The 13,264-nt window shown below is 30.5% G+C and overlaps 1 protein-coding gene across 4 annotated transcripts in view; it reads left to right on the plus strand.

The window, feature by feature from the left end:
- Positions 1 to 2,217: 2,217 nt before the first annotated feature.
- The window catches only part of LOC130453442 (adenylate cyclase type 2-like), a 124,941-nt gene continuing 113,894 nt past the window's right edge, over positions 2,218 to 13,264 (plus strand). For 3 of the 4 annotated variants that reach the window (XM_056793195.1, XM_056793197.1, XM_056793196.1), the window contains exon 1: positions 2,218 to 2,413. In XM_056793195.1, coding sequence (XP_056649173.1) covers positions 2,371 to 2,413 — 43 coding nt within the window. In that variant the 5' untranslated portion in view covers positions 2,218 to 2,370. The remainder of the gene's footprint in view (positions 2,414 to 13,264) is intronic. The other variant, XM_056793198.1, reaches the window with a different exon arrangement.

Raw genomic sequence — 13,264 nt, forward strand, 5'->3', positions numbered from 1 at the left:
TTCAAATGTCTGTTTTCAGGTGTCAGGTGAGTGTTCACATGCCCTATTTCTCTTTTTTGGTGTATTCACTTTCTTCTAAGCCTACCTGTTAAGTTAAATTCCTTTTCCCGTCACTTTTCTTTAAGTCTGTTTTCATTTTATAAATGTGTACATATCAATTTAACTGTTTTCTTCTATTATTTATCGCATTTGTTCTTTGTTACATTTGTCTCACATACTCCCCTTTATATCAGGTGTGTTCATCTTATCTTCTTTTTTAATGCCCAATTCTCATTTGTATATATTAGTTTTGGTTTCGTTATTGTAATGCGGACCTTAATTTTTGTTTTATTTAGTGCAAAAGAAACTAAGACTATTATATAGCAATGTAAAATCTATTATATGAGGCCGAAACTTGGGCATATAATAGAAAGATGATCAAGAAAATTCAAATTTTTTGGACAAATAGGATGAGTTATGAATGTCTTTGGAACATAACAGTAGAAGAAAAAATAGACGTAACAATGGTTATGGAAACCAGTAGTAAATATAACAGGACAAGTATTTAATTACAATATATCAGAAGGAAAAGATGCTGAGCTGTACGAACATAAAGAACTGCAATAGATAAGTTTAATATGGAAAAAGGTGACAGAAAGAGAAAATGTAGTAAACAAAATTGGATGAAACTCACATAACTACACATGAGGATAGCAACCTCAATCAGGTTTAACATTGTCTTGCCCATTTTTCGCTGTTCACAATTGTTATGTAAACATTTGGATATACTTCTTCCAAATTATTTAGTAAAATATACTGTATCAGTTTGCATTTACATTGTAATATGTGAGAAGAAACAGAAAAAAGTGAAATGGCTTTGTTTGTTTTCCATAAAGTTTTTTGAGTACGTTTTCTCTAGATAAACCTAGACTAGGACAGGTTTTTTGGCGAAGGCGTCTGCGTTTGCCGACACCTAGCGCCCCCAGTGCCTCCTCTACCTTAATATTGTATTTGTATAAGTTAAATAAATCATGAATATCATTTTCATTTAACCATATTTCGTTGTATGTAGATCCTGTTATCTACAAACACACATGTATATATGAGGACAGCTAAAACTCACCTGATGGTAGAAAATAACAAAAATCTTCTATTTTCTCGAAGTTTTTATCTACCTTATTACGAAGTATTGATAAAATATAGCACACACTAATTATTGAGCTTAGAGCAATTAAACTGTCTAATATTTGATTTGAATTTGAAAACATTTACTGAGTTGAGACACAAAAAGATTTAGAAATAATAGGGTTTGTTTACATTACGATTTTTTTTAATGAATACAAGCCAGTTGAATAAATTCGTCACGTAACAAAAAATGTTAAAAGAAGAAACTCAGGAAATCCGGGTGGTAAAATTAAAAAAATGTTTGATTCCAACACGTTTTGTTATTCTTTCTTTTATTCATTGGGCGAGAAATAACAAATAAAATGAATATTTGACTTTTATTATTTATACTATTTACAAAACATCAACTTCTTTAACCTCACAATTTCTACTTCTACAGTCACACGAAACGGTCTCTACTTTATCAGCATGAATCGCGGCAAAGCTCAGAATAAAAAAGATTTTCTTCCACATAAAAATATTGTTCTACATACATGTGAATTACATCCACTTTTTGTCAGTTTACAAGAAATCATTTTTAAATATTTATTATATATATTATTGATGTAACTGTTTCCTATAAAAATTTTTCCATACATTTTTCTAATTACTTCAAAGAGTGACTCGTGGCGCGAAAGATAAAAAATTACGGCAAACTGAAAAGTTCAAACAGTACAAAACGTCAACTTCTTTAACCTCACAATTTCTACTTCTACAGTCGCATGAAACGGTCTCTACTCTATCAGCATTAAGCGCGGCAAGACTCAAAATAAAAAATATTTTCTTCTACATAAAAATGTTCAGATTTACATACATGTATTACATCCACTTTTTGTCAGTTTACATGAAATAATTATTAAATATTTATTATTATATTAATTACACATACTATCAATATAACCGTTTACTTCAAAGAATATTTTCATACATTTTTCTAATCACTTGAAAGAGATTTCAAAGACAGACCCGTGCCGCGAAAGATAAAAAATTGCGGTAAACTGGAAAGTTCGAACAGAGAGGTGGTAATTGTATGTGTATATCTTGTGAGCTATTCGGCGCACCTCCAACGGAATCCACTAGTTGATAGCCGGTAGACGCCGATTTCTGAATACAGTTGGCGTCTGTTGATCGAAGCGTCGCGACGACTTCCTTCTTTTCCCGTTACGGATTTAATACGCGTGTGAGATCGTCGATGCGCTTTTTTCGAAAAGCGAAATTTTTTTCTTCATGTTCGACTTTTATACCAGCACTTGTGACATGAACAATCAAGGTAGGTACAAGGATTCGTTAGATAAAAATAAATGAAAATCTATGATGATTATTGATATTTTTATTTAAAGTAACGTTATTTTAGTTAACATACAAGGTCTTCCAAAAATTTCTCAGAACAAAATATACTGATTCCAGTAAATTTACTACGGTTTAAATGATTTAGTTTAGAAGCCACGCGGCTTTGAAATTGAAATTTTGAAATAGTTTTTTTATTTTAAATTTAAAACGATTCGTGTGATTTTAATAAAATTCATCCTGGTTATTTAGTATTACTTAATAAATGTTTTTAGAAAATTTGAACAAATTATTAATACCGGAAGTGAATAAAACACTCATGACCGTTATAGAACTCATAAACTATCTACTCTGTATAGTAGACAAAGGAAATAATTTTTTTCTTCTCCCTATATAGTAAACGACGCATTTTGATACTGTTTTGAAAGTGTATCGATGTCCTTGACGACGCAAAAAACTTAATAAGTTGACTTAAGTCAACTTAATAAGAAATAAGTTGACTTAAGTCAACTTATAAAGTTTTTTGCGTCAATAATCCATTGCGAATTATTAAGTTACATTTTTTTAAAGCCATCAATTAGAAGTTGTAATCAATAGCTACCAATCTTGGGTCAATAAACATATTCAGAAACTCATCTCTCTGGAATACAGATGTTTGAAGCTAGCGCAAGGAGCGAGGATCAAAATACAATCTCCCCAGTAACTTAGCGGCCTCGAAGGCTATTGAATATACGTCCTAATTCTGAAAAGTACTAGCTAACAGTAGATTCCACGCCACCAGGCAACGAAGAGGGCAGCGACTCCATATTTTGGACCAAAGTCCTAATGTGGCCCCATGAGAGTAAAATCGAAGTTAACTCATTGAATTAAGCGAGTTAATAAAATAAATGTTGACAGAGATGATGATCAACATGTTCAATTCTCTTGCTTCTTCATATTTATCTTCTCCTTTTGTTCCCAATTCTCGATATGACCCAGTAAATTGAAGGAATTTTTTCTTCTCGGCCAAAAATGAATCCCTTCACCTAATTGCTTCCATGTTTCATCTAATAACTCGTCAAACTATAATGTTTTCGTTTCTTATTCTTTTGCATGTTGGAATTGTGGCAGAAACGGTCATATTTTATGATATGTCGTTCTCCTAGGACTATTTTGTGTTATGATTGTGGTGCTAAATACATTACGAAACAAAAGTATGGTCCTTTCATTCGAAAGCACGAAGTTCGGACTGGTATTGTGGGTCTGAGGCCTGTTCCAAGTCATTTGCGAACTACTCCAGGAGTAAATTCAGTAAATCCAATACGAAAATCAAGCATATATATTTTAACTACGGCCAAATACATCTTAATGTGGAAGAATCGTCAGTCGCGGAAGTTGAGGTTACTAATTTGCTAAACAATCAGATGGAGTCTTACTGGAGAAACACTTCAGGCCTACAAAAAGTCTGAGACACTTCTCTAGATACCCAGAAACGATAATAACTATAGTGATTGGTGTTGAGAGGCCACTGCCTCGTCAAAAACCACCTTATGATAGGATCGGCAGAGAAAGTCAACTGCCAATTCTGCAAGCAAGCTATAAGTGGGTCAAAGAAATAGCCTACATTGGGTCTACATATTTTGGAGGATGTAGAATGTGACAAGAAATATACTTTTATGTTCATTGCGGTTGTAAAGCCAAAACGACAGTCCAAATAATCTAATCTTGAATTTGAAGACTGTAATTTTCAACTTTAGAGCCCATGGCATCAAAACTAAGCGACTCTGGACTTTAATTTGTGTTAGTCGTCTGTAATTTTTTTTTACGTAAAAAACAAGCACAAGAGGGACTTCAATACACTCGAGTAATTCGAGTGGTGCCTAGCACGTGGAGATACTAGTGGATATGGATCTTTAACTTCTGTAGATTGTAGTATTCGTGCCTTGGTAGCTGATTCCACAGACTTGCACTTCTCCAAAGAAAAAAGTCCCGATAAATTGACGGGCGCCTGCACGCAAGCTCTGTTTTCATGCGCCACATCTGCCTGTTGAGTAGGTCTTGCTCTAAGTGTGGGATTATATTGAACGGCTCGGAAGAGCACCTGTAATGGTAATATCGGTAAAACAGAGTCAGGACCTTTCTTTTTTTCTATTTCATCATCATCTATTTCTTTTCATCATTAAGGAATGCCAACAAGTGAATCTGTGGTAACACCAGCCTTCAGCACAAGATTTGCTGGTTAACGACTCCATGACCTTGGCAATGACTAGGACTCAAGCAATAAATAACCTTTTACTGATCTATTTTACAGATCTTATATAAAAAAAAAATTAGAATCATTAGTTGTGATAGAGTTTAGCTTTCAAATTAATATTCTTTGGAAACTTTCAATGACATCTTTAGCCAGAATTGAACAAATTTCATTAAAAGTTGCAATTATAATACAATAATAGTATCAAAAGCATTGATTAGTAGCTACAAGCTTAGAAATAATAATCTTCAAAATATACTGTTAATACAAATACCAACTTACTTATTTTTCCCAACAATATAATAAAAATAATTATTAATTTAGTTTTATTAAAGTTAAATCTACTTTTGATATGCTTTGTATATGTTATGAGGATTATGAGTCTCCCAAATTAAAAATATATTAGTGCCGCACTGTATACTAAAAATAATTTTAACGATTATTGTTTTAAGATAAGTATGTTTTAAGAGGCTATAATTTTAAACAACTCATTATTGGTAAGCAACAGTTTGCGAAACTTTTATTTGGCAGGAAATACTTTCGTCGATATGACTAATATTATTATTACATATATAATTTTACTTATCACTTACCTTATATCAGCTTTCTGCATATCGATTCCATCTTTAAAATAATTAACCTATAAAAACACCACGTATATGAGGTAAATTCTCCATTTATAGATCATCGTATGAAGTTGGAAAATATTTCTGTTTTGTTTTTATAGTTATGCTCTTTCTATTTCCATTGTAACTACAAAGCGTGACCATATATAGTAGAGTAATCGTGTTAAAAGGTATTAAATCAAAACGGCACCGGGACCATTAAAAAAGTCTTTTGGAAGTTTGTTGTAAACATTCAGGTTTTGCTTCTTGGAATTAATTTCCTAATCATTTCGATAATTGAAATAAAGAAGACATCGAAATAAATTCAATAGTTAGTAACAATTAACTAGGTAACCTAATTAAACAAGAATGAAGTTATAAGTATGCAGCGCCATCTTCTCTGTTTAAGTAATAAGCGCAGTTCAGGTTTGTACCTAATTATCTATGAAATAATTGCACGATTGAATATCGAATGGATAGTATAATGACATGAAGAATTTTGTAAAAATTTCAATAATTTTTCATTGAGGATATTTCAAGCATAGGTTTTATGTATAAATTATACTCTATTTATAATCATAGAATCATAGAAATAACACTTAATTAATTGGTATTTTTAGCAATATACTTGAAGGATACCTAAAAATAAATCTGTCATTTCACAAGTTCCCATTTTGGGATTTAATAATGATTTCCTTGGTAACAAAAATTCTGATGAAACGGGATATTTTTTATAATTTTAAAACAGCGTTTTATACAAATGAAAGTATATAATAGCGATATTCGCGGTAACTAAATCCATGAATGCTTTATTATTTTTCGTTTGACATTTTCAAGCTCTGTGGCCTACGTAACGTTCTTTAATTACAAATACATAGACACACAGATATGTTAGATGTTGTAGTTGTAAGCATTACATGGCAAGTAGGATGAATGCGCACGCGTTGAATTAAAAATCCTTGCCCGGGTTCGAAGATACATTCGACGTATTCAGAACACGTTCAGAACAAGAAATCTGTGCTCCACAAACACTCTGCCAGCCTTTTAGGGGTATTCTTTCTATGTTTAAATGTTTTCAATTTATCTATTTATGTCGTTATACAATCTAAAATTGAAATTCTAAAATTTGTGTAGAAGAAATAAATTGAGGATTAGAACCTATACGAAACATTAAAAAAATTGAAATTAGAACAGCTTACATTTTCAACAAGGTTAATAGCTGTTGAGTTTTTTACTTCTTCTTTTTTTATATTCCGTCAGTTGTACCGATGCATTTACTGGGTAAATTATTCGAGATTCTGAAATATCTTTACTTGTATTGCTTTTTGGGGATAAAATATAGCATAAAATTTTATTATTTTTTTCTTTATAATGGAAGCATTATGGTAATATTCCTATTGTGTTATTTCGATATAATGATCTTTATCGATTTTATTGTTATACAGAAATATTTTTATTACTGTGGATACGTTGAAGTAATTAGTTAAAGAACCAATTCCGTCGCAGTATAGTATACTTACCTACCAACACGCAATACGTGATCTCCAGATAAAAATCTAAAAATAAATTAACAGTATAGCAGTTTAATGTATTCAACTCTTTTTTTTTATCAAACATTTGGTAGAAAGAAATTAGAAAAATTATTTGTGACCAACCCAGGATATTATCTTGATACGAATTACTAACGTTACAAGCAACCCAATAAAACAACTTTTATATAAAGAAATACTCAACATATTAAGAATCAATTATTCATAAACTACTTTCTCAAAATAAACAGCTTGGAGTTGACTGAATTTTATAGAATATAACATCCTATATATTATTTACACTTGCTTTTAATGATTCTTATAATAGAGAGTTTTGTTCCTCTAGTTCTTATGAGATGTGAAATAATGTACCTAAAATATCTACCTTTATCTTAAGTAAAGATATACGTTCTTTTAGATGTTTTATTATGACTATGGAGTCACTCCATAATTATGATCTATTGAATTAAATTCAATGTTATGACCTCATAATTATGAAAAGAGATAACGACGAACAATATTAATTGAGCTCTATTCATAAGGATTCATTTATAAAAATGTCATTTCCAGACATCGAATAGTTTTCTACAAGCGTTTTATAATTTCCATTTAGATAAATATTTTATAAAATCATTTTATTTTCAAAATAATTCGTCTGTTCATTTTTTAAAACTTGGTTATTGAAGCAACATTAAATATTGCTAGCAAAGCTTTTTGTTTGTTTATATTTACAAAACCATTGTGTCTAAGAATACATGTGACGGGAATATGGTGTATATTGTAGCCAACATTTATTTTTTTAATTGGCACTCTATGTCAAATAATATCTGGTGAAAATTACTTCTACTATTTCTTATTTCAATAAAATTGAAATTATCTAGATACTTGAAAAAAGTATACTATTAAGATGGCCTTTTAAATGATGTCGATGGTTAACTTTAATAATCATGGCCGCTTGCACTAAACTACTTTTTAGGTTCTTAGAATGATTTAGGTACAATTACCAAATTATCTTATTATAGACCCTTCTCAGGTTAAATGTCTTGAACTCAAATGGTTTATATATGATAACAGGGATTATTAGAACTCGTAATCATCTAAATGAATATTATCTTATAATATTCAAGTTTCAAAGCAAACTGTTTCAGTGCCGCAGTCTTCAGTTGAAAGAAAGTTAGTTCAAAATCGATATCCTTATAGTAGTTATTATTACTATATACACCATTGCAGTCATAGGAATAATTGTTAATGCATATAATATGTTCTAATATTTACGCACTAGCAAAGTACTAGTAGCCACTACTTGTTTGTTAGCTATGACGTCATGGTAAATATAAAATACTGACGAATACAATTCTCGTGCAGCTTTTTAAAGGTTCGAAATAGCGAGTTATTATGTCCAAACAATGTAAAAATCTTATTTTTTTTCTGTGCATACTAATTATTAATTATTTCCGTTGAAAATCCAGTTTCCAATTAAAAGTCCAAAAATATCGTTGCTTGTTGTTTACAGTTTTTTATTTGTTGGTCTTTTTTAATGTATGCACATAAATTCCTGTTTCCACTGATGTAATACTGTCACATTTCTGAAATTAAAACAACCGTGCCTGGAAGATTTTTTAGAAAAAATAATGTTGGTTCCGTATGAACGTGAAAAATTTAATTGTGACATATTGAACGCTTTCCAACATTATATTCTACACAAAAAAAATATTGGTGCATGTTAAATATAGTTTTTAAAGTAAATTTTAGTTTTTTATTCATCTAAAACATATACGGATAAAAAAATCTTTCTACTTTGGTAAATCTCATGATACACATTGTATACCTTCTCAAGCGCAAAAGTATGAAAAAAATTGCATCAAACCGACCTTGTTGCTCAAATTTCACAGTTACTTTTCTTCTCTAGGAGTTAATGACCCCCAGATAATTTGAAACATGCGTTTTTCCAGCAGTTTACTCGATCTTTCGAACGTAAACAATAGAATTGATCAATTTCTTCATGCAAAATTGTACATCCTATTAATATGTGGGTTATCCGGGAAATTTCGTAAGATAAACATTATAAAATATGATAAAGTTTATATTTATTCAAACTACTGCGTGAATACAACGTATCTGAAAGGCACGGGTGTATACCATTAACTACGTTCTTGTGAATATAATCGCTATAGAGCACACTACATGAGTTTTATAAAAACGGTGATTTGTAGAGTACACCGGACATCGAAATATATCTATTATAAAAAAACTGTCTGTTGTTTCGATTGTTTCCTTGCTTTTGCTGTCGATTATTTACAGGCTAAGAAGTACAGGTATATCAGTATTTAATTATAGTGAGACTTTACATTTTGAATATTTCTCGTATATGCTTATGTTTATCTTTCTAATTAAATAAACTTCATTCTATTTGCTGAATATAAATACCTGCTCAAATTGAGGTATTAGGTATATGTGTATCTCTTTGTTAGTCCAATTAAATGAGGATTCAAAAGGCAAGTAAATTTTCGAATACTAGCTCAGTTTAATGTTAAATAGTGAATTTAATTTGGGTGTGAGTGGAAAATAATTGAAAAAATATCTCAAAAAACCTCATATTTATATAAATTTTCACAATTGGTTTAAGATTTTTTCCAAAATTGACTACACAACACATTATATACGGTCTCAATCGACCCACGACATAATTATCCAAACTTTATAAACTTGTTATTTGTTGACAACTTAATAACAATCCCAACTCAAAGCTTTATACCTATTCCACGACATGGGAATCGTTTTTTATCAATAAACAATTTTTATATAAGTTTTATGATGAATACGATCTGTATTTAAATTGTCATGTTGCCAAATGTTTCGCAATGAAATTCAGATGACAATTTCATTAAAAATAAACCACACATGTGTTATTATTTTATTAAAAAACTAGAAAGATGTTTTTGTGTGATATTTTATAAATTATATTCTTTAATAAATGTTGGTCTATTTTATAAATAACTTGTTCTTATTTTATAGAAATAATTAGAGGCGTTTTTATCTTTCTCAAAATTTTACTTCACATTGACAACCCTGGCGAATAAATTATCAAACTAATCCCTCCAATACGAAAATAATATTCAAGTAGGTACGTTCACAATAACGAATGAGACTTCGTTAATAATTTTAGGAGAACAAAAATTTTTTATTGCATCCTCTTTAATTCCCATGTGTAGCTTTCGAGTAAATAATCAAATCTATAAACGGTTTGTACGATAAGTCTGCAGACATAACGATGGATGTTTACATCGTTGCCATGTTGTAATTTTATTGGCATGAAATAAATTAAATTTTTAATAAATTCTTTTAATCTATAGTCGTAATACTGGAATGTAATTAAACAATAATATTTTAGAAACGATTCATTACTTAAATTTCTCACAAAAGTAATTGAAATTATCTCGTTCTTTTCTAAAATGTACTATGCTACCATCTCTATTCAACTACTTGATAAAACCTTATGTATCATCAACGTAGTATTAGATACTTTCTTTTGATTAGTTATGAAATTATATCGTATACTGTGACTAATTAAGTATTAAATGTAAATGAAAAATAGCAAATTAACATACAAGAAAATCCGATTTTAATTATAATAAATCTTACAACACCTAAGACCGATACTACATAGCTGCCAACGTTTAGAACGTAAATATCCCTTATATACGATCAACGATTTCATTCACGCCTAGGTTTGTCCCTTTTTTTTCTGTAATTAAAGTACATAGGTTGTCTATTAGAAAAAAAGTATCTAGTAATAAAACAAAGTACAATTTATTTATATGTTTATATACATGTCGATTCTTCTGTGACAGTTGACTTGGCGGGAATTTTCAGTAGATATGAAATTGGTTTATACCAGTTTAAAAAATTCGTACCCCTAAAGAAAGGTAGAGAGAGGTTCCTTGGGTGTTTTTGTTTGGATGGATTGAGGAAACTTTTCATGATATAGAAATTACTCCTCTGCAGGGCTGGAGTTGTGGTAGATGGTAGAGTGATATGTACAGGTTGAAAATAAACGATTTAAGATAAAAAAGAAGAATAGCTAGATACAAAAAAAATAGTTCTCAGATTAAGGATATTTTGTTTTTTGTTGTTTTTGATTATTAGAGCACTTGTTTTGCACATGCCGGTCTGAGCTGTAATTTATTTTGTTCTTAGCTTTTTCTTCGGGTGTTAAATTGTGATTTTTCCTTTTGATATCTGTTGAAAGTCACTGTAAACAGTCTCAATTCTGTTTTTATTTTTTGTTGGTGACAATCCTTAAGTCAAAACGCGAATCTCAATTATTTGAATCATTTTTAAAAACTTAGTAGTCGTTCGAGCTCTACAATAATAAAATAGATCGAAGCGGCTAGTTGAAATTTTGTGTAAAGCTTGTTGAGATTTGTTATTGTCGCGCCCATGGAGATGTTTGCGCGCGCACTCTAATTACTATATAATATAGTGTATAAGAAGGATAGAAAAGGCCCTTTCTTGGGGCATTCTTACCTTAATTTCAGAGTAAACTACTTCTTGTTTAATTCTAAGACATTTCTTGAGTACTTGATGCCAATATTTGTCGGTAGCAAACTTAACCTAAAAATCTGACACGAATTTACATTTTTTTCATAGTTTTTGATGTATTTGGAAAACACGCTGTGTAGTTTTTTGATCATTTGCGTTCCCAATATCGAAATTAATGTACTACCGAAAGAAAATTTATCGTGAATGCAGCCCAATTTTCCACATCGTATGGAAGTGTAGTCAATTGGTGCAACCGGATATTCCCGATAATAGATATTCTGCTGCTTTGATAAAATATATGAACTTGAACCGTTAAGTTCAATCTTACGCTTGAAATAAGGTAACATTTCCTTTCGAGACACGAATAAGTAGAAAATTCGTACTATATTTAAAAGATATTTCCCTTTATATAACGAGTGTATATTCGAAAACTTCGATATCTTTCTTCTAGTAAATTATATTAGGAATCGAAAAGGGACGCAATCGTGATTTATATTTCACGGAAAAAATGTTTTCCATACAATAGGTAGTCACAATCAGCGGCTTTCGTGGAATAAAAATGTCGTTTCTTCTTCGAATCGACACAAAACGTTATTAGGGACAATACGACAAATCCGGAAAGATCAGCATTTAGGGAAATCATTTGGAAATCAGTTTATACATAGAAGAGGATCGTACAGTAGCGTGCAGGTCGAAAATGACGGTACAAGATACCAAAAAAAAAAATTAAGATGAAATCTTACTGAAGACAATATACAGTTTGTCATTTTTTTCACGCAGACACACAGTGGTGTGCCTCGTTTTCTAATATATTGGTTATATGGGTTTGAACTTTCTCTTTTAAATAATGCTACGTTCATAAATGATTGTTTTAATATAAAATTTAAGCTATAACTGAAAATTATTATCAGATATCAGAAGGTAAACGAATATTTATAAAACGTGGCTGAAATTTACAGAGAACTACGCCTGGGCGCGTATGAAATAGAAGACGAAGATTGTGTGTATTAAATAAAATAAAATTTCTAACTTTAATTGGTACTTACTTATTGAAAAAATCTCAGATTACGGCTATTTAATCTTTAATACAGAACGCTTTTGGCATATAAAAACTTTTTTCTATTTTGAGAGATAAAGTGAGAAAAAATCGAAAGCAATAATATTAAAAATGATTTAGTTACTCTCTTTTAATTAACAAATATACTATAAACTATTCACAAACATCTAATTTATTTAATTACTGTCCCGGTGTGTTCATTATTACTTCAAATTGTTGACTGCTAGTCATCCGCTTTATATACTATTAAACTTTCGAGAACTTTCGATTCCTTGAAATCTATAGACCGCCGTAAACAAACAGAAATGCCAATCATTGCTTTGACAACATATTGAAGCAGGACTTTCAATAATGTTCTTCGCCACTGAAGATTTTAGTGAAAATTCACAAATTTCAATAAGATCTGTAGCAAAAGTAACCGTCGGAGGACTTTATTTGCCGAAGTATTCCAGCAAAATCTAATTTAATTTTTCTTTAATATTGGAGACAATTCGTTGGGGCTCCGCATATTATTGAATTTTCTCTTCAGATCTTGAATATCAGAGAATAATTTTACATCGCAAGTAACTGAAATAAATTTGAAAAGGTCGCATCAAGTTCTTAATGGAGAGAATTGTGATTTCACAATGAGGATTCGAAACTTTTGCGTTTAAGACAAAAAAATAAACTATCGGTTATCTTTGACGTAAATCATAATCACGTGACAGTTTGCGGCGTTTCAACGGAAATAGTGAGAATGTTTCTTATTGACATTTGTCTATACAAGATGTCCCACGATGAGTTAAAACTATCTGTATATGGCAAAATAATAATACACTTTTGAAATCTACGTGAAATTTTAGTATACACTTGTCTAAAAAGTTTTTCCAAA

The sequence above is a fragment of the Diorhabda sublineata genome, chromosome 2 (assembly GCF_026230105.1).
Source record: "Diorhabda sublineata isolate icDioSubl1.1 chromosome 2, icDioSubl1.1, whole genome shotgun sequence".
Classification (NCBI taxonomy): domain Eukaryota; kingdom Metazoa; phylum Arthropoda; class Insecta; order Coleoptera; family Chrysomelidae; genus Diorhabda; species Diorhabda sublineata.